Consider the following 21499-nt stretch of genomic DNA (forward strand, 5'->3'; position numbering starts at 1 on the left):
AGCTAGCCAGCAACCCTCCAGGACCAGGACCAGGACCAGAGGAGCTTAAGTTATGGCAAAGTATCATTACATGTGCCATCTGTGATTGAGTAGGTACTGTACCCCTTTAGCAAGCCACTGCTCAGCCTCTGAGGGTCCTCAGATAGTTCACTCCACAATCTCTGGCTGTTGGGACCCTATGAGGTCCCATAGGGTAGGATTCAGAGCAGCTCTAGTCTGGCCTTGCAAGAGTTTCCTCTTCTTCACAAGATGCACATGTGTTCCTTGACCCAGGCATTGCTGGGAATCCAGCTTCTCCCAAATGTGGCCCTTGTCTGCTTTTGTATGCTGCTTAAGTGACCTTGAGCACAAGAAAGTCAGCATGAGTCTGCCACCCTGGAACCCTTTTTGTCTCCATCTTGATCCTTGTGGAGGCTGAGGTTCAGACCCCATAGGTGCTCTCTCCCAAGAAATCTTTCCATAAACCCTCCTTTCCTTCTGCACCAGAAGTGGATGTGTAGCCCAAGTCTGGACAGCAGGTAAACTCCAGAGCTCTGGTATCTGGAGTTTTACATCTCATGGTCCTAGCATTTTGTTCTATTTTATTCACACACACATACCCCACACCCACACGTACACATGCATACACACACAGCGTACAGCTACACTGTGGGTGGTGTGATCTGAGGAGGGTACCCACCCTGGGATAGCTCACTCTGGTGCTCCTTTGTCTTCCTACTGGGTCCAGTGACATCAGGGGCTGGCAGTGTCCTGACCTCTACCCTCCTGCAGGATGTTTGAGCTGACCTGCACTCTACCTCTGGAGAAGGACCTGAAGATCACTCTCTATGACTACGACCTTCTCTCCAAGGATGAGAAGATTGGGGAGACAGTCATTGATCTGGAGGACAGGCTGCTGTCTAAGTTTGGGGCTCGTTGTGGACTCCCACAGACCTACTGTGTGTATGTGCTAAAGGCTGGCTGCTTCTCGACAACCAACCATTCTGTCTACTGAATGCTGCTGTATGCAGCCTGGACTTAGCTCTTTCCAGACATTCTCTCCTGAACTCAGTGGCGGGGTGGGGGTAGACATGGGGCAGGGGTGGGGGAAATTGTCTCCACTCCACTCAGAGAGGTTGTGGTTCATAAATGGAGGATTAGGATTTGAGCCTGCTTATCTGACTCTAGAGATCTGGCTCTTTATCACATTGTTATAAGCCAGTGCTCTCTAAGGCAGTGGACTGGGCCCTGGAGAGAGGATGGGAAGAAGGGAGAGAAGGAAGGTGACAGACAGTTGGGCACATGGGCTCCAGCTGGGCCTGGGGAGGAATTCTGTGATAGTCTCTCAGGAGAATTCAGGTGTGAACAGTTCTTCTTCTAACCATCTCCAGTCTTGTTTGGACCTGCTTCTCTAACTCTGGAAATGGGAAAAATGTAGATTCCATTTCCACACATATTATGACCTTTTCTTTTGTGAGCCTCAGTTTCTTCAACTGTAAAATGAGGGTGATGAAGAATATGATGGGGCATCCACTGTGAAGGGTGGATGCTGTTGTGTGTGAGGGTACAAAGTTCACTACCACTAGGATCTGTGCTACATCTCATCTTTGCTTTGCACTTGGGCTTCAGCTCTGGACCGAACCAGTGGAGGGACCAGCTCCGCCCTTCCCAGCTTCTCCACCTCTTCTGTCAGCAACACAGAGTCAAGGCCCCTGTGTATCGGACAGATCGAGTGACATTTCAGGATAAAGAGTACACCATTGAGGAGATAGGTGAGCTACTATGTGATTCCCCCACTCCCCACATCAAACCATGATGGGCTCTCCTCTCTCTCTCAGTCCCTCCTCTCTCATTAAGGCCCTAGTGACAAGTGACACATCCCAGAGCAGCAGGGTTAGGGTATATGTGTGATACTACTTGTAAATTAGAGGTCAGGATGAGATCAGGTTCAGAACTATATCCAAGGCTGTGTTTAGGCCCATCTGAGGACGAGATTGGGATGAGTTTGAAGCCAAGATCAGGGTCCTCTGGTGTTGGAGGTCAGACTTTGGTCAGAGTTTAGAGAGCATTTAAACCCTTTTCTACATGAATTGCACTAACCTGCTAGCTTGACAGATGCTGATGAGCCTTTGAAACTCCTGTGCATCGCCCACATAGCTAAGCATCTGAAGGGCAGGTCAGCGATCTTGCAGGGTTTCCATCCCTGCCACAGATTCTGCCTACTATTGGTGGCTGAAAATCCTTCCACATGCTCTCCATGTGTCTGAGATGCCCACAGGCCTGTGTCGCCCACCCAGAGCAGCCCAGACTCCCCTGAAGTGTTTACAGGCCCAGCTGGCCGCTCGCCTCCTGCTTGTTTCAGAGATGTTTGATGTCAGGGCTGGTGTTGAGGTTATAAAAGGGAAATGATGGCTTTGATGGTCCATGCCCAAGTCGCCCCTCCTCCCCATTCTATTTTCCTGTGTTTCCTGGGTCATGAGCCAGGCTTAGCCATTAGGCATCCTCCCATTCTCTTTTTCTCTGGAACATACATCTGTTTCAGTGGTAGTCTCATTTCCTCTGGTGGCAACTGTTTCTCTGTGAGCAACTTTAGTTCCAAGAACCAAGGCACAGGCCATTAAAATATGAGGTTTAGCATCGGCCTGGTTTTACAGATGAGGCTATTGAGTTCAGGAGTGGTTAATGACCTACCCAAAGTCACCACCCAGCTAGGAGCAGAGCCATATTTTTGGATCTCTAGTGCCATGCTTATTCTTTTGGGATCCTTCTTTCCTCTATCTTTTCTTTGGTAGTCAGGCAAGTCTGGTGTGTGTGTGTGTGTGTGTGTGTGTGTGTGTGTGTGTGTGTGTGTGTGTGTGTGTGTGTGTGTGTGTGTGTGTGTGTGTGTGTGAATCTGTATTGGTGTTCATTGGCCCACATGTGTGGGACTTGAACCATCATCACCTCTAAGTCAAGGCCCCTGGCACAGGGGGTTCCAGGTTTGGGATTCGGGCTGACAGGCTAGGCTTTTCCACATGCATGACATCAGTCACCAACTCATTTCCTGGCAGGCAGGAACTGCACTAGGAAGCATGAGGGGGAGGAAAGATGTGATTGTGCCTAGGTGAACATGTGAGCCCGGCTGCCCTGCTGCCCAGGTGTGGTGCTTCTCCATGCTTCAGGCTTCACATCTGTGAAAGGGTGAATCAGTAACAATTTCTAGGGTTCTTGTGAGGACTGGATGTGTGAATACATATGAAGAACATTCTGGAAGTGTTTTCTGTTAGTGCTGCTATTATAGCTAGTGCTGGAATGACTTTTGTGAACCAGAGCATAGAAATAATAACATGAAGCCACCAGATCTAGGGGATACAGATTGTGGCAGCTCACAGTTGTGGCAGCTAAGAAAGACTTCCTAGAAGGGGTGGTCTTTGACAGACAAGAAGATTTGTACTGATGAGAAACAGGAAGGAGTTTCTAGAAGGGCCCTGTTAGAAATGATGGCAATGACTTGACCAACATATATTTGAAAACTAATAACACACACAGGTGCCATATATGTATTCTATGTACAGTAATGGTTGATGGCCATTTGTGGAGCTCATAGAAAAATTTCTGTGGCCACCAAGCACCTGAAACCTCCAGTTTAGGAATCTTAGGACTCAAAGCAGGTTCTTAGCCCTTGGGAGTAGCAGGCATCCATACCACCTCAGAGAGTCCCATGGTGTCTCCATCAGCTGATGACTAGAAACAGGCTTGCTGTAAGAATGTGTCTGTTTACTGCAGTAGAGAAATTGTCTTAAGTTGAATGTTATTTCTTTTTGTTTCATAGATCTATAGTTTCACTTCAGACAAATCTCCAAATAACGGTTCCTAACACTAGATCTCTATTACTACTACGCTGAAATATTAATGGTTTATAAAGCAATATAAGAGTAACTGAGGGGAGTCTGTGGTGAATCCCCTTGCTCAGAGGGTTTCACCAGAGGATTCCCTCTGGTATGGAAAAAAAGAAATGATGGAAATAAGGAAATAGGAATTTTAAGCCTGTCGATGATAAGATTCCCTCATAGTAAGGGAGACATAGGACCAGAGCAAGGATCTGGGCTCGGGTGAGGCTATCGGGGAGAGGGGCTTCCTATTTCCATCAAGTAGTCCACTTAATCTGCCCCCTGGGCTGCCTTGCCATCTCTCATGCACTTCACATCTTTTTTCTTGGTTTGGGGCAGATGCTGGCAGGATCCCGAATCCACACCTGGGCCCAGTGGAGGAGCGTCTGGCTCTTCATGTTCTTCAGCAGCAAGGCCTGGTTCCTGAGCATGTGGAATCACGGCCCCTCTACAGCCCACTACAGCCAGATATTGAGCAGGTGGGATCTTGAACCCACCTGGGCCCTGGAGAGTCCTTAAACTATAGAAAGCTCCACCCAAAAGCAGCATGAACACCTAGAGGAACTGCGAGGGATTTGGGGATTTGGCCATTCTCTCCTTGGCCTGTATCTTCAGAGTCTGGGTGGTCACCACAGCAAACCTATGAAGGGATCTGAGGGCTTGGCCTCTATGGTCACCTCTGGTCCTCAGAGCTGGTGAACAAGGTCAGCAGCAACTTACTCCACATGTAGGCCCTGGCCTCTGCCTTCCATCTGTCTTCTAGAAAGACCGCTATCTCACCCTGGCCTCAGAGTATACCCCTGTGTTTGAATTGGTCAGTGGCTATCTCAGATGCACCTCTACCCCGTGATGGGTTGTAGTGGTTAGAGAGTAGGCCCAGCATTCCATGATGAACTCGCAGAGACCTATAGAGATAGGCAGGGGAAGCCTCTTATACAGAGGGGAGTGTGAACAGACAGCAGGCTTGAGACTGGCCAGAGAAGGCTGATCTTTGGAGAAGGAGAGGAAAGGTTGCAGGCAAAGAGAAGGCCAACATGAGCCCTGAAGATGTCTTTGTGAGAAGCAATCTTTCTCTACTAGTTGGCCTGGCTACCAGCCTCCCAAATCAGTGCAACTGATTGGAGGACCAGCTTGCAGGGGTGACTTCACCAAGTTACTTTAACCCCAGCTCCTTAAGATAGGGAAAGTAATCTCATACCATTTGTAGATGTGGAGGAGAGGTTATAGGTGGGCTTCTATATAGAGTCCTTCTGAGCCCTTGTAGCTAAATCCTGTTCTGTGACCCTTCACTGAGTTGCATGTACCAATCCTCAGGCACACGAAAGCATGTCTCAAAGGTTGCTGTCTTTGAGAAGTGTGCCTAAGTCAGTGGCTTGTGGGACAGTGGGCTCAATTTCTGTGATCAGCTCTACAGTTTCCTGTTTAGGGTCCCTCTGCATGAGCCTCTTCTAGAAGGCCTGGGTTTTCTCGGGTCTGTGTCTCAACTGCCTGGCACAGAGCAGCATGCAGTGTCTGTAAGTTGAATGGAAAGGATAATGAAAGTGAACTCTTGTCTCTGCAGGGGAAGCTGCAGATGTGGATCGATCTGTTTCCAAAGGCTCTGGGGCGGCCCGGACCTCCCTTCAATATCACTCCTCGGAAAGCCAGAAGGTGACTGGCTCAGCCACAGGTTCAAGCTAAACTGGAGGGTCTGAGTTAGTTGTGGGTGGGGCCAGGAGATCACCCATTGGCCAGGATTTGTGTCACATGCATCTTAAAGCACAGCATTGTTTGGGCCTGGCCAAGGGTCCAGCCATGTGGGTACTAGGTCTTCTTGGACTAGCCAACTGCTCAGCCAAGGGTATCCTACCCTGTGGTGGGAAAGGCTTGCAAATTTGCGTTGTTCTCCTCTTCTGCCCCAGGTTTTTCCTGCGTTGTATTGTCTGGAATACCAAAGATGTGATCCTGGATGATCTCAGCCTCACTGGGGAGAAGATGAGTGACATTTATGTGAAAGGGTAGGGAGCTATTGCTTTGCACTTGGACAAGCTGAGGGTTCTGCTGTAGGAAAGGGGAGAACAGGAAGCTCTGAAAGAGGATCTTGTGGGGTATCTTCTCTGCCGTTGAGGAGTGCTCCTCCCACCATATTTTCTCTTCTGCCTTCATCTTTGAGCTAAAATGGATGATGCCCCAGACAGTTTCTGAGAAGTTAGAATGTTCTCTATTGGATGTCGTATTTTGTGCATCACAGAAATTTCCTGGAAATTCTATTTACAATAGCACATACTAAGTTTCTTTACCTTTGTCATCCTTGTTGGGCCAATTGGAGGATGTACATTGTAGTAGAGATGTAATGAGAAATATCCTTTAACATATGTCTAGTTGGATGGTGGGCTTTGAAGAGCACAAACAGAAGACAGATGTGCACTATCGCTCCCTGGGTGGTGAGGGTAACTTCAATTGGAGGTTTGTGTTCCCCTTCGACTACCTGCCGGCCGAGCAAGTCTGCTCCATTGCCAAGAAGGTAAGCATTCCTTTAGTCCTGGTCCTGGGACTTTACCTTTCCTGTGAGACCTCACCACCTCTGTCCCCTGTCTTTCAGTGTCACAGCCAGCATTGCCCCATCATTGTTGACACTCCCAACAACCACCACCCAGCTCTCATTACCTGCAAAGCTGCCCCCATTATCTCTGTACTCTTCCTCTTCTTCCTCTTTCATCACCATAGCCATAGTGTCATGGCTGCCCACAACCACTTACAACCACACAGCCATCATTTGTAGCTAAGTCTAAATTCTACAACTACTGTCTTCTTCCCTATTCCAGACAAAGCAAGCAGCAAGAATGGTCTTGGGCCTGAGGGGGAAGAGTGGAAGAACACACTATTGTCATCAAAGAGGCAAAGGGAAGCCTGATGCTTGTGGTTCAGGCCTGTAATCCTAGTTATTCAAGAGGCTGAGCTCTGAGGCTCAAAATTCAAAGCCAGCCCAGTCTCATGAGTCCATGAGACTCATCTCTAATTAACTTTCAAAATGCCTGAAGTATAGAGGCCTGACTCACATGGTAGAATATGAGCCTTGAGCAAAAAGCCAAGGGAAAGTGAGGCTCTAAGTTCAAGTCTCAGTACTGGCACAAAACTAGGCCAAGGGCTGGCCCTAGCCAGGGAACTTCCCAAAAGGCTGGGTTGGTTAGGTTGTCTGTAGGTCTGAGAGTAGTTTTGCTAAGCTCCTCTGGCTCAGAAGATTCCTACAACTGTCTGGTGCCTGGTGTCTGTGGTCATTATCTGGACAGGCACTGGGTAAGACACCGACCTTCGAGGCCTAAACTGCTTCTGTTATGTACCCAATCTGCTTGAGCTAAAGGCACGTTAGGGGACAAGTAAGTATCAGTGGGGATCAGTGGATATGTGTCATTGCATCTCCTGGCTTAGGTCTCATCTAGACTTTAAATTTTGTATCACTAAAGTAGGGGGAATCTGAGGGCACCTGGTATGCCCTTAGGAAGTAGCCACCAGAGCATAATGGAGGAAACCGTGGTACAAAGACCTGTTGGAGCTTCCAACTACTTTTGTTCTGCCTGACATTCATTGCCACCAGGAAGTGCCCTACTGCTAAATGGGCAAGTGCCTCTCTGCTTGAGCCATCCAAATGTGGCTCTAGACTTCCAGCCTGGAAGTCTTCTGATTGGCTGTGTGGTTTCACTAAGGGAAATACACATATGTATTTGCCTACCTCATCCTTCTCAATTCATTGCTTCCTCTCCACCTGATCCATTCCAATCTAACACAAAGGATCATCTGCACAGCAGAGAAACAAGAATGTTCCACCAAATACTCTGAGACCATCAAACAAAGGAAAATATGGATTAAGCAAGGATTAGGGATTCTTTCATCCTGAGATTTCTGTGCAATGCTCACTAGAAAGTAGAATTTAGTAACAACATTCTGTGAAGTCAAGAAAAACCTAGACTGTTTGTAGTTGGAATCTTGTTTGCCTTTGCTGGTCATGTTTGTCTATCACCAGCTTGTTTCCATAACACAGCCGACACTGCAATTGTCAGAGTGTAGAACGTACCACATTAGATAAGTCTCCCCTCACCTCTGCTGTGGGCACAGAGCCAGGAGTGGCCAAGGGGAGGGCCAAAGCATCATGTACATTCTGTGAGGAAATTGAGGCTGAGGGAGATGCACATTGACTGCTTAAATGAGTCAGAACAACCTTTCTCTGTGACGGGTAGGGTGTGCAAGGAGTGGTCAGAGGTGATCTTCCTGGTTTATTCTATAAAGTCAGAGGAGAATCTGGCACAGTAGCAGGTGATTTGAGACAAATGGAAAAGGTAGGACAGCTTTTATGAAGAGACAGAGAAAGAAAAGAGAAGAGGAGGAGGAGGAAGGGGAGGAGGAGGAAGAGGAAGGAAAAGAGGAACAGAAGAGAGAGAGGAGAGGACTGAATGGAGGCACAGAGAATAGCTAGCTGATGGTTCTGCAGCCTAGTTGCCGGTACTAATTCAGAATTGGGGTGTTCGATTCAGGCACCTATGAAGTGTGTCTCTGTATTGAAGGCCCTGACAAGGAAGAGGAGAGTCGGTGACCTCCAAGAAGTTAGCTTCAGGGGCTGAGGATGGAGGATAAAGGAAAAGGTCTGCTGGGCTCCATGAGTGATAACTAGGCTTGGAGAAGAAGCCAGCAGGAGAGTGGGGTGGAGAGGAGAAATAGATGTCAAGGTGTCAAGGAGAGTCATGGCTTGGAAAGTAGGTTCCTCCTCACCCCAGGTCTGGGAAGAGGATGGCTGGAAGATCCGAGAAGGTCCAAGAGAAGAATGAGTAACTGAAACAGCGCAGGTGGCTCTGGAGGCAGCCAAGAGGGTGAGAGAGTCTGTGGACACTTCAGCGGTAGAAGGGACCCTGGGAAGCAGGTGGAGCCATCCCCACAGGGCACCAATTAGCCAGTCTGGACTGGAGGATGGGTCTGAGGTGGCTTAATGAATGGACTGAACAGCTGCTGGGCTCCCTGGGCCTGCTGTAGAGCCAGCTCTCTGCCATGGGGTTCAGGACTTCTGGCAGGCAGTCCCTCCAGGGACCCCATTAACCAGACGAGACTGTCGTAAAGTACAAGGTCTCCTTTCATCCAGCTGCTTTGAACCACCGCTGCTTGTCCCGGCTGGCTTCCCACCTGGAGTCCAGCACACCCACTGGGGCCTGCCTGTGTGTCAGGCACCCACCCTGCAAATAAACAGCTAGTAAAAGGGCCCAGGCCAGGAGCATAATGAGCGCCTGGGACCTGGGAAGGGGGCTCATTCCTTAAACTGGAGCCCCCTCCCAGCTGCTCTCACTATGGGCTGTTTGAACCTCTGGCTCATTACTGAGCCCATAAACCAGGCTGGCCTGAAGAATGGAGGCTGCTGGCGGCCCTGCAGGCCAGTCGGGCCTGGAGCTGGCCATAAAAGCTGGCCAGAGGAAGGAGACACCTGCAGGAGGTTGGGGAGAGGCTGGGCTTGGAAAGGGGGTGGCACCTTCACCAATCTAGGCTGCCATCCAAAATGTGGCTATAACCTCTCACGGGCAGTGCTCCTCGGGTTTGGTTAGGGGGTTTGGTTAGGGAATTTGGTAGCATCTGCATGACTGGTCATGGAGACTGGAGGTGGCCATACAGCCCTCACAGCCTGAGATAGACAGTAAGGCTGTGTTTGGTGGGCAACTAGAGCCAGCAAACCTGTTGTCAGCAGTGGGCCCCCCCGCCTAGTCTATGGAGCCTACTCCTCAAGAGAGACTCATCTCTCTTGCTACCTGCTCAGATCAAACCACAGTGAGAGAAAAAAAAATGAACCAGTGTGTGTAAGAAAGCTCAGTGACTGACCTTTAAGTGTGGCTACTCTCAGGCCTGTACCCCTTAGATGTTCAGTGAAGCCTCTGAGGGAAGTGGCTCTGAAGATCTGGCTGCAGATGGAGCTGGTGTGAGGGAGAGGCTGGGAAGAAGTATCCTCTCCTTCTTCCAGCCTGAGGCAGGCTCTTGGAGGTGCAGGGGATGGGGATGGAGGAGCTGAGGTTCCTGTCCTAGTGCCAGTTCCTTACAATCATGGGCCACAGTTATTTCCAGGGTGAGGGGGAGACCCCCAGGTTCTCAGCCAACCTATCACATCACCAAGGATCACTTGTGCAGAGCAGGGCTTCAAGCTTCTGTAACCTGACTGCCTGAGTTTGAATCTCAGCTTGCCACTTCCTGTCCTGTAACTTTGAACAAAATACTTGCCTTGGATTTCCAGTCTTCCCTTCAGGAGTTGGCTCTGGCCAGACCGTCAGGGAATATCCCAGTCATTATCTTTTCCAGACTGAAGAGACCCCAGCCTCTAACTTTGCTTGTCCACTCCATTCTCTGTTCCTTCTCTGGGTCAGGATGCCTTTTGGAGTCTGGACAAGACGGAGAGCAAAATCCCAGCACGAGTGGTGTTCCAGATCTGGGACAACGACAAGTTTTCCTTTGATGATTTTCTGGGTGAGCCTCCTTTCTGGTCAGGTCTGAGCTGCCTATCAAGGGGCTGTGTGTGTGTGTGTGTGTGTGTGTGTGTGTGTGTGTGTGTGTGTGTGTGTGTGTTTTCCTTTGGTGAGCCTCCTTTCTGGTCAGGTTTGAGCTGCCTATCAAGGGGCTGTGTGTGTGTGTGTGTGTGTGTGTGTGTGTGTGTGTGTGTGTGTGTGTGTGTGTGTGTGTGTGAAGCTGGGGAGGAGGAGTGGCCTGCATTCTGCCTGCAGGGGGCTTTGTAACCCAGGTCCCAGCTCTGAGTGAAGCATGAGACACAGAGCAGGGTCAGAGTGGTCAGAATGGCCTTGAGTGGCATCAGCCACAGGCTGGGCTGGATGGTGGGGCTCTGGGAGGAAAGGAAGAGAAGGGAGCGCAGGCTGAACCAGGGCACCGGTGTGATGGTTGTAATGGCTGCCAGGCCTCATGCTTGATAGGATGTTTTCACCCCCCTATGTAGGCAGAAGGAGCCCCTAAAATCAAGTGGCTTTTCATCCTGTGCTGGGGGATTACAAATGGAAGGACATATATTACACAAATCCATGCCTATGAAATGTCTGTACCAGGCAAACACATAGAGAAGAAGAACTCATTAATGAGGCATGAGAGGGAGGAGAACTGCTAATGGGCACAGGAGGGCTATTTTGGGGGTGATAAAAATGTTCTGGAAATAGATGGTGGTAAAGACTGCATTACTGTGAATATTCTAGAAGTGGAGCTATGGCTCAAGCGGTAGCCTAAAGCCCTAAAGATCCCAGGCAGTGCCCACACCCTGAGTTCAAACCCCAGGAGTGTCACCAAAACAACAACAACAACAAACTTACGAAACAAATTTCATCAAACTCTGTGAATATTCTGGAAGCCACTTATTTGCATACTTTAACATTTCTAAAGTGTGGCATTGTTATGTGAAGTTTACACCACCCAAAAAAATGTAACCCCATGAGGAAGGCAGCCCAGGAAATAAGGAGCCCTGGCCACCTGGGAACAGGGTGGCTTTAGACAGATGACTGCACCATCCGTCACTGAACAGAAAAAGGAGCTGGCTCTAGCTGAGCCTGTGGCCTGTAGAGGGGTTCTGAGGAGCAAAGGCTGCTCTTCCTGTCCCCAGCTCTGCTACCTTGTCTTGTCATAGAACAAAACTACTGCAGGACTCATTGTAAAAGACTCCAGGAAAACAGTGCCACCAGATATGGATTGTATTACTTTACTTATTATTCTATATAGGACTCCTATAGAATATTAGAAAAAATGTGGATAAAAGTCATACTTCTCCCCATTCATGTTACCACACAGAGATAACCTCCATGAACATCTTAGCATATACAATTATTTATTATTCCAGATATAAAGGCATTTACATATGTATCATATAGGCATTTTATATGTGTCATACATATATGACATCATCCACATATTATTTAGTACTGTAGTTAGTATATCCTGATTTGGGGAGAACTTAGTATTTCATGAGCATCCTAGTCAGCAGATATCTGTCTACTATGACCTCTCTATCACTGCACTTGAAGCTAGCCTGATGGTCCATCAGGCAGATAAGTCCTGTTGAGCTTAGCTTACTTTAACTCTCGTGGCAGTAGTGGATGCTCAAGATGTCTTTAGGTTTTTGGATGTAACACCCCAGGCATACATTTTTGGGCCTATTTCCCATAACTTCCCTTAACTTTAAGAAGTAGATTAGTTAGAATTTGTGCATTTTCATGACTTTGAAATATTTTATTCAACTTTTTTTCAGAAAGGTTGTACTTGTTAACATTTCTACCTGTGTGTATTGTTTGTACAAGGGTATCATTTTCCCTAAACCTTTACAATCACTGTTACATTAAAAAAATTCCAACAGCATATTTCATCTTACTTTAAATTTGTATTTATTATTATTTATTAGTATATATTATTCTTACTATTGGTAAGCTTTTTAAAATCATGGTTTGGGGATGTTCATTTTTATTATTAGTTTTCAGTGCATTTTATATATTGAGAACATGTTGCAAATAATTTCTCTCCTTTTTTATTTAACTTGTAATTTTTTTTCTCTGTTGTGGGGCTTGAACTCTGGGCCTGGGTGCTGTCCCTCAGCTCTTCAGCTCAAGGCGAGTGCTCTGTCACTGAAGCCACAGTGCCACTTCTGGTTTTCTGGTGGTTTATTGGAGATAAGAGTCTCACAGCCTTTCCTGCCCGGGCTGGCTTTGAACCTCAGATCTCAGCCTCCTGAGTAGCCTGTAATCACAGGCATGATCCATTGGCGCCAGGCTTAATTGGTAATTTTTATGAAATTCTTTCATTTACAGACTTAAATTTTTTGGCATCAATCTATTCCTTATGGAATGAGGCATTAGAAATCTAATTTTCTAAAGAAAAACAAAGAAATTGCATTTTTACTGAATGAGTAAGCAATATTCAAAATAAAGACAAACAGGCTCATCCTTTGTTTTTAAAAATCAAACTTAAGGCCAGGCACCAATGGGTCATGCCTGTAATATTAGCAATTTCAGAGACCGCGATCTGATGATCAAAGTTTGAAGGTAGCAGAAAAGTCTATGGGACTCTTATCTCCAACTAACCACTAAAAAGCCTGAAATGGAGCTGTGGCTCAAGTGGTAGGGCCTTAGCCTTGAGCAGAATTGCTCAAGGACAGTGCCCAGGTTCTGAGTTCAAGCCCCAGGACTAGTAGACTCATACACACAAGGACACACAAGGACACACACACACACACACACACACACACACACACACACACACACACACACACACAAAATCGAACTTAATAAACCACTAACAAAAACTACCTTTTGTTTCTTTTCCACCTTTATACTATGTTTATAGTTGTCTTATATCTGTTGAATATTTATTACTTTTTGGATTTTCAAAGGAAATAATTAAGAATTTATAATCTTACCACCCAGATATAATTCTGTTTCCTTACAGTATTATGTAGATCATGTTAGGACAATATGAATGTGTTATGTGTGTGCAATGTATGTATGTTTCTCTGTGTGATTAAATAAACAAACTTCTAGAGACAAAATGTAGGTTTCTAGGGGCTGAAGGGAATAAAGACCTTTCCTCCCGCCCTCCCGCCCTCCTGCCCTCCCGCCCTCCTTCTGTCCTCTGTCCTTCCTTCCTCCCCTTTCCTTCTTCCCTCCTTCTGTCCTTCCTTCTTCCCCTTTCCTCCTTCCTTCCTTCCTTCCTTCCTTCCTTCCTTCCTTTCTTTCTTTCTTTCTTTCCTGCTTACTTGCTTGCTTGCTTTTTTCTTTTTTTTTTTGTCGGTCGTGGGGCTTGAATTCTGGGCCTGGGCGTTGTCCCTCAACTCTTCAGCTCAAGGCGAGCGCTCTACCACTTGAGCTACAGCGCCACTTCCGGTTTTCTGGTGGTTTATTGGAGATAGGAGTCTCATGGTCTCTCCTGCCCGGGCTGGCTTTGAACCATGATCCTCAGATCTCAGCCTCCTGAGTAGCTAGGATTAAAGGCGTGAGCCACCAGCGCCCGGCTTGCTTGCTTTTTTCATGCCAGACTTAAGGCTTGAACTCAGGGCCTGGGCGCTATCCTGGAGCTTTTTTGCTTAAAGCTAGTGCTGTATCATCAGAGCCACAGCTCCACTTCCAGCTTTTTTTGGTAGTTAATTGAAGATAAGAGTCCCATAGGCTTTTCTGCCCTGGCTGGTTTTGAACCACAATCTTCAGATCTCAGCCTCTAGAATAGCTAGAATTATAGGCATGAGCTACTGGCACTGGGCTAAAGATTATTTCTTAGTGGGTACACAGTCATAATTAATTAATATATTGGGATCATAGTTTAAGTTAAGAATTAACATTTATTTGCATTGGATGGAGGGAAATGTAAGTGGATAGATAGATAAATGGGGATGTAGAGTTGAACAAATGGATCAAAGGGGTCTAACTATTAATGTTCAAAAGTAGTAATTATGTAAGGTTATGGAAAAAGTTGAAGAAGATGAATGCATATAGAAGGCAATTAAACTAGAGAATAATAGATCCAATGCTCAACTGCAGTAATTGAGCATTGTATATTGAAGAAATCCAGTCTCCTTTCCACAGTGCTCAAGGGTTTCCTTAATTTGGCCTCAGAAAACAGTTTTTAAAGAGTTTACATTTCTCACTTAATCACTTCAGTAACCTGTATTCCAGAGTCATTGACTCTACATTATTGTCCTTGGATTAGGTGAAACCACGTAGGATTGCTCTTTTTGTAGGTCAAAAACTCAAAGACTAAAAGTACATGCATTTTCATGTTTTAAACTAATGGTTGGAATTGAAAAGGAAAAAAAAATGATGGCCTTTAGGTTGATAAGATGGAACAATATAAAAAGATGACTGTTTGGATGACTAAGTTGGTAGATGGGAGAGACTGATGAATGAGACACAGGAGGTTCTTCAAACTACCAGATCAGCAATACTAATAATATAACAAGTGTTGGTGAAGATGTTGTGAAACTCAAACACATATACATCATTGGTGTGATTGTAAAATGATGACGCCATTGAGGTAAACAGCTTGATGACTCCTCAAAAAGTTGAACACAAAGTTAACATATTACCCAGAAACTGTATTTTTAGGTGTCTATCCCAAATCACTAAAAACCACTGCAGCATTATTCACAACAGTTAGAAATAAAAAGGGGGTGCTGGGAAGGTGGCTCAGTGGTAGAGTGCTTGCCTTGCATGCATGAGGCCCTGGGTTCAATTCCTCAGCACCACATAAGCAAAAAGAAAAAAAGCCGGAAGTGGTGCTGTGGCTCAAGTGGTAGAGCGCTAGCCTTGAGCTGAAGAGCTGAGGGACAGCGCTCAGGCCCAGAATTCAGGCCCCACGACTGGACCCCCCCCCAAAAAAAAAAGAAGTAAAAGGGACTCAAGTTAGCCAGACATGTGTGGCTCATGCTTATATCCTATCTCAACCTCAGGAGGTTGAGATCTGAGGATTGTGGTTTGAAGCCAGACCCAGTAGGAAAGTCTGTGAGACTGTTATCTTCAATAATCTATGCAGAAAAAGCCAGAAATGCCTCTGTGGCTCAAGTGGTAGGGTGCTATCCCTGAGCACAAAAAGACTCAGGGATACTACCTAGGCCCTGAGTTCAAGCCCCAGAGAAAAAGGGGCGGGGGACTCAAGTGTCCATCAACACATGAATGGATAGATAAAATGTGCTATGTACATGTGATGGAATATAATTCAGCCATGAAAGTAATATTGCTGACATACATTGTGGATGAACTTTATGCTGAGTGAAATGAACTAGACACATGAAGACAAATTTGATTCTACTTATATGAAATATTTATAAGAGGCAAATTCATAGTGTCAGAAAATAAGATACAGGTTTCTAGGGGCTGAGGGGAGAGGTGGTAAGGACTGTTGTTTAATAGCTAGAGTTTCTAAATGAAAACATTGTGACTGTAGTTGGTACCATTGAATTGTACATTCAAAAATGGCTGAAATGATAAATTTTGTGGTAGATACTATCATTATAAAAATACCTTAAAAATTGGTGGGTATAGATGAGTATGATTTAAGTATGTTATATGCATGTATGGAATGTCATCACAAATCCTCTTTCTTTGTGTAAGTATATATTAAAAAAAAACATAAAACAGAAAGAAAATTGGTGGGTAGGGGCTAAGAAGGTGGCTCAAGTAGTAGAGTGCTAGCCTTAAGCTGAAGAGCTGAGGGCCAGCACCCAGGCCCAGAGTTCAGCCCCACAACTGTTGTATCTAGACAATGGGAGTGTGATGTATCTGGATGTATCTAGATGTATCTAGATGTATCTGGACAATGGGAGTGTGAGTGCACTTGTATACAGAGGTAGGTGGGTAACTTTGTTAAGGGAGGTCATTATGGTGGGTAAATGGACACAAGGTGCCTGGGTAGATGGCTGAGAAGCTGTGTGGAGAGAACAGGAAATGGTGACGTTGTTGAACCTGACCCACAGCTAAGCCATGACTAGAAGCTGAGGAGATAATAGTAAGTTTTTCTTGAACCTGCCTGTCCCAGGGCTGAACCTACCTCCCCCAGGCTGGCAGTGATTAAGGCATCCTTGGCTAAAGAACACCTCTGTGTCACAGGCTCCCTGCAGCTAGATCTCAACCACATGCCCAAGCCAGCCAAGACGGCTGAGAAATGCTCCTTGGATCAGCTAGATGACACTTTCCACCCAGAATGGTTTGTGTCCCTTTTTGAGCAGAAGACGGTGAAGGGCTGGTGGCCCTGTGTAGCAGAAGAGGGAGAAAAGAAGATCTTGGCGGTAAGTTAGCTCCCTCCAGGCCTGGTAGAAGGCATTGGGTAGTTTCTTCTATGGCATTCAGCAGGCATATGCCCATGCACTATTCTGCCCTTCTCCCTCTCCTGACTTTCCAAGGCATTCTCCCTCTCCCCCATGCCCTCTTCCCAGCCTTCCTCTCTCTGGAGGTCACATCCAAGGAGGAGCCCATTTAAATGGAATGCTAGGGATCCATTCTGAGTCCTCCTGTGATCTCGGATTACTAGTGTCTAGGCAGAGGTTTTGCATTCCCATTTGAAGAGGACTGTCTCAGGCCTATTTTCTTCTTGCTGAGAAGTCTGTTTAAGAGACTGGAGGAACTTCCTTTTTTCAGTCCAGAGCAGCCTGGAGAGGAAGTTATTTTTTTGGGTGTTTTCCTAGAAATAGCAGGTAGTCAGCCAATTCTAAAGTGGCCCTTGAAATAAAATATTCTTATTCTATAAAGAACTGTAATGATTAATAAGAAATACTTAATGCCCTAAAGAAAAAATACAAGCAAAGGACATACACAGATAATTCACAGAAGTACAAAAGCCCATTAGATGTGAAAAAGAGGGTTATTCCCTCTAGTAATTAAGGGTGATTTTTTTGTGGTCTATTACATTAGATTAAAAAAATAGAACTATTCATGTGGGGTGAGGATGCAGAGAGACAGACCTCATTTACTTCTGCAAGGAGCATTAGTGGTTTCACTGTGTGGAGAGGCAATTTGGTAACATATAATGAGAGATTTAATGAGATTTTTTTTTATGCCCTTGGACTCTATCCCCTACTTCTAAATTCTCTTCTAAAGAAATAACCAGATAAAATTAAAAATTTAGCTTCTGGGATATTTATTGTAGCACTATTTATAATATCAAAGAGTTGGAATCAACCTAAATGAACCTAAATAAGTAGTTTACTAAGTAAATTATGGCTAACCAACCATGGACTGAACGTTTTACAGTCATTAGAAACATAACTTGAAAGAATATCTAATTATCTAATGAAATATATTCCTAAATGAAAAAAGCAAGCTATAGAATGAAATATCCAGTATGACATTTCATACATTCAGCTGTGATGGCTAGAAACATAGCAGGGCTGCTCTCCATATTGTGGAAGTGTGGGCGGTGGTCTTCTTTAGACATTTCTGTCATTTCTAAATATTCTGTAAGGAATACTGGTTTATGATGAGGACAATCCTACATCTTAAAAATAATAGTCACATGGCTTTTAGGTTTGTCTTTGCCTGGCTTCTCTTCAGGTTTCTGGGCAGAGGCCCTCACCATGTTATGTCCACAGGGAAAGTTGGAAATGACCTTGGAGATTGTCGCAGAGAGCGAGCATGAAGAACGGCCTGCTGGCCAGGGACGGGATGAGCCCAATATGAATCCGAAACTGGAGGATCCAAGGTTAGTTCCTGCCCCTAGTCTCTGACCTCAGGCATAGCTAGGTGATTATAAGGCCCACATGGCTCAGAGAGAAGCAGGTGATAGGCACTCTTTTGGGAGGTGCTGGGCTCCTCAGCTATTTCAAGCGGGCTTTAATGGATGCCTGTTGGCTTTGTGGCATACATGCTATCATAGGGCATATGATGTATCATTGTGCTTGGGAGCCCTCCCTGAGGGGTAATTCTTATCCTCCTTTTATAGATGAGGAAACAATCTCAGTCAAGTTATGTTAGGTCATTTCTAATCCCAGAGACGGGAAGCAGAAGTTCTCTCACCTGCTCTGGAATCTGATCAAAGTCTTCCCAGTCACCTATACTTTCTGTGCTGCTATCAAGGTGGCTTTCAAATGACCTCTCAACCTTAATGTTATCTATGAAATGCAGAAACTGTTCCCTATCTTCATTACACCAAGGGCCTTTAGGGTGATAGACCAACCAAGCCAGAGGACCATTCTTTGCAGTTCCTTGGACAGTCATGAAAAGATAATTTGGGGGTTTAAGACTATATTTGGTGGGTCCCTCAACCCTACTACCATGGCATGCTTAATGTAATCACAGTGCTGTCCATGTGCCGTGAGGCTGGCACGGCAGCGACAGGTGTTCTAGTCCAGAATTTTTGGAACTGGAGAGAAAAGAGAAAGCCCTGAGACCCCAGGAAGAGAAATCAGATGTTAACTTGTCTTTGATTGAGACACAAAGTTCTGCTGTTAATGGAATTGTGGTGCTGACTAAGGAAAAGGCTTAGAAGTTCTTGACTAGGAGTAAGAATTATTTTTATGAGCTCCTTTCTCTCCATCCCCCTGAGAATTATGTGTGTTTGGGCAGATGGCTTGGCCTATAGGTTGCCCAGGGTGACATTGTTCACTTAACAGGGCAGCCTTGAGGATCCCATGTGTAGCTTGTGATTAAGTCCAAAATCAGGAGGGAGGATGACTGGAACAGGATTTCACTGCAAGACCAGGAGGGCAGCATAGTCTAATGGCACCCAGAAGAACCTCTAGGGATTGGGGATGCAGATCAAGACAGCTGAGTTTAGCAGGAGCACATGGGACATGGAGGCTAGAAAGGTCCTTGAGGGATCACAATGTGGGGAGTGGGGCTATTTGTTGTCCCTAGGCTGAGAGTAGGGTTGGGAGAAAGCAGCCCTGTAAAGGAGACTAACCAACCTCTGGGATGTCACTTTCAGGCGTCCTGATACCTCCTTCCTATGGTTCACCTCCCCATACAAGACAATGAAGTTTATCCTGTGGCGACGCTTCCGGTGTGCCATCATCCTCTTCATCATTCTCTTCATCCTACTGCTGTTCCTGGGCATCTTCGTTTATGCCTTCCCGGTGAGCAGGACTGATTGGGGAGGCAGAGGCTGACTGGGGGAACTCGTGGTCTGATGGGGGAGCCCATCCTCCTTGTTCTCAAGGGCCTTCTTCAGTCTGATGGAGACATAATCTGTCCTGGGGGAGTCCCTGGGCTGAGGAGATATTGATCCTACTCTGAGAGTCCACACTCTGGCAAGGAGACAATACTCAATACGTAGAACCTGTAGCCCATGGGGAAAAGAGTTCTTGACCTTGACAAGGTGACCTAGCAATCTTTAGTAAGCCCTGAAGATGTGCAGTCAAAGGGTTGAGAAATGAGCTGGGCTGGTGGCACACGCCTGTAATCTAGCTACTCAGGAGGCTGAGATCTTAGGGTTGTGATTCACAGCCATCCTGGGCAGAAAAACCTGTGAGACTCTTATCTCCAATTAGCCACCAAAAAAAAGCCAAAAGTGGAGCTGTGGCTCACATGCTAGAGCCCTACGTTTGAGCAAAAGAAGCTCAGGGGCAGCACCCAGGCCCTAAATTCAAGCCTTAGGACTGTCACCCCCCCCAAAATAAAAGGGTCGAGAGAAGCAAGACTCCTGGGGCTGGAGGTATAGGGAGCCTCCCCAGGGAGGTGGAGGAAGGGAAGTGGCTGGCACAGCAGGCGTGACAGCCCCTCTGTCTTGGTGACAAGACTTGCTAAGTCTTAGGTGGGCCTGGAGAGGGTGGAGATTCATACTGTGGAGAACCAAAGGGGTTTGGCCATGACCCACTCCTTGGCATTGTACATACTTGGTAAGAAGCCAAGAGACACCTGGTAAAGAGCCCAGCAGGGTTTCCAGAGCCACCCCAGCTAGAGCTGTTGGGCCACAGCTCCATGGGGCCCTGTCTAGAGAAGTGGGGTACAGGTCTTTGTTCCCTGCCTGTGGTCCCCTACCTTTCACAGCTCAACAAGGGACCATGAAACGACGGTACCCCAGTCCTTGAGGGTCTCTGGTGCTCTCGACCCTTGAAGGGTTCTGTGTATTTTCAGCCTAACACCTGGATTTTCACGTAATGATGAAAACAAATGTTCTAACAAGAGCATTTCAAAGCTATATAAAAGTAGAGAGATTGGTGACATCATTCCCTTGATAAGCTGATTTTCACAGTCAAAACACAAGCACCAGAGGGTGATGATGGGGCTTGTCCCCCAGGGAACTCTAGGTCTCCTGGGAGGCACTGACACCAGAGAATAAGAACAACTGCCCTTCACAGTGAAGCATTCCATCAGCACAGGGGGAGGGGCTTAGCATCGGAGAACAGACAGTTTCCCACTCTTCTCAGTGTAGTTTGAGGCCCAGCAGTATCAGCATCTCCAGGGAACTTCTAGAATGCAGAGTCCTGGCCTGGGCCCCAGTCTCCTGAGGAAGGATCCATTCTTGGATCTCATAATGTTGTAGTTCACACCCTGTGCAAGATAGAGCTTTGAACTCAGGGTCGCCGGCTGTAGCTGTGACTTGTATGACCTAGGCAAGGCCTTCCCATGTACATACAGAGAGGGCTGGATGGTGTCAGCCTCCGTCTTCTGTGACTGATTCTTCACCTGTCCTAGACACCTGTGGTTTAGTCCTTCTCCTGATGCCTCCTCCTGAGCCCTGGGGAAGGCAGAGTGTATAACGTCACAACCACCGAGCACCTAACCTGACTCAGCCCCTAGCCAGCTGGGCCCCATCCTGTGGGGTCCTTTGGTGGCAGACCTAGGTTTCAAGGGCCTAGGGAAGGAGCCTCTGTGAACCAGTTGGAAAAAGGGAAGATTTCCAGTTCTTTCCTACTTTGTGGTCTTTCTTCTTCTTCCCTGGGGATAGCTTTAGCTCTGGGTCCTGTGGGCAGGGGCTGAATAGCCCCCCTGGAGTCTTGGCCAGAGTCCTTCCCCTGCTTTCTGGGCCTCCTTTCAGTTGTCTGGCAATTGTTCCCTCTAAATGCCGACCCTGCTGAAGTTCCCCCTCTCAGCCTGGGCGTGCTGGGGACGGATCCTAAGGCTATAGACTGTTTGCTCATTTGCCTTATCACAGTCTGGGAGGGAATGCTGCTGGCCTCCACTGAAGTAATACACTTACCTGGCCTGGCCCACACCTGTAGGGTGGGGCTAGTCCCATCCCCT

At 46.7% G+C, this 21499-nt stretch overlaps 1 protein-coding gene across 21 annotated transcripts in view; it reads left to right on the forward strand.

The window, feature by feature from the left end:
- Dysf (dysferlin) overlaps window positions 1-21499 on the forward strand; it is a 209299-nt gene that overhangs the window by 186568 nt on the left and 1232 nt on the right. For all 21 annotated transcript variants that reach the window (XM_069988937.1, XM_069988939.1, XM_069988942.1 and 18 more), the window contains 10 exons: window positions 772-942; window positions 1609-1751; window positions 4188-4327; window positions 5410-5498; window positions 5750-5845; window positions 6210-6351; window positions 10217-10316; window positions 16430-16608; window positions 17908-18017; window positions 19242-19389. In XM_069988937.1, the coding sequence (XP_069845038.1) occupies window positions 772-942; window positions 1609-1751; window positions 4188-4327; window positions 5410-5498; window positions 5750-5845; window positions 6210-6351; window positions 10217-10316; window positions 16430-16608; window positions 17908-18017; window positions 19242-19389 (1318 nt within the window). The remainder of the gene's footprint in view (window positions 1-771; window positions 943-1608; window positions 1752-4187; window positions 4328-5409; window positions 5499-5749; window positions 5846-6209; window positions 6352-10216; window positions 10317-16429; window positions 16609-17907; window positions 18018-19241; window positions 19390-21499) is intronic.

This window comes from Dipodomys merriami, unplaced genomic scaffold (assembly GCF_024711535.1).
Source record: "Dipodomys merriami isolate MVZ:Mamm:240054 unplaced genomic scaffold, mDipMer1.0.p SCAF_37, whole genome shotgun sequence".
NCBI lineage: Eukaryota > Metazoa > Chordata > Mammalia > Rodentia > Heteromyidae > Dipodomys > Dipodomys merriami.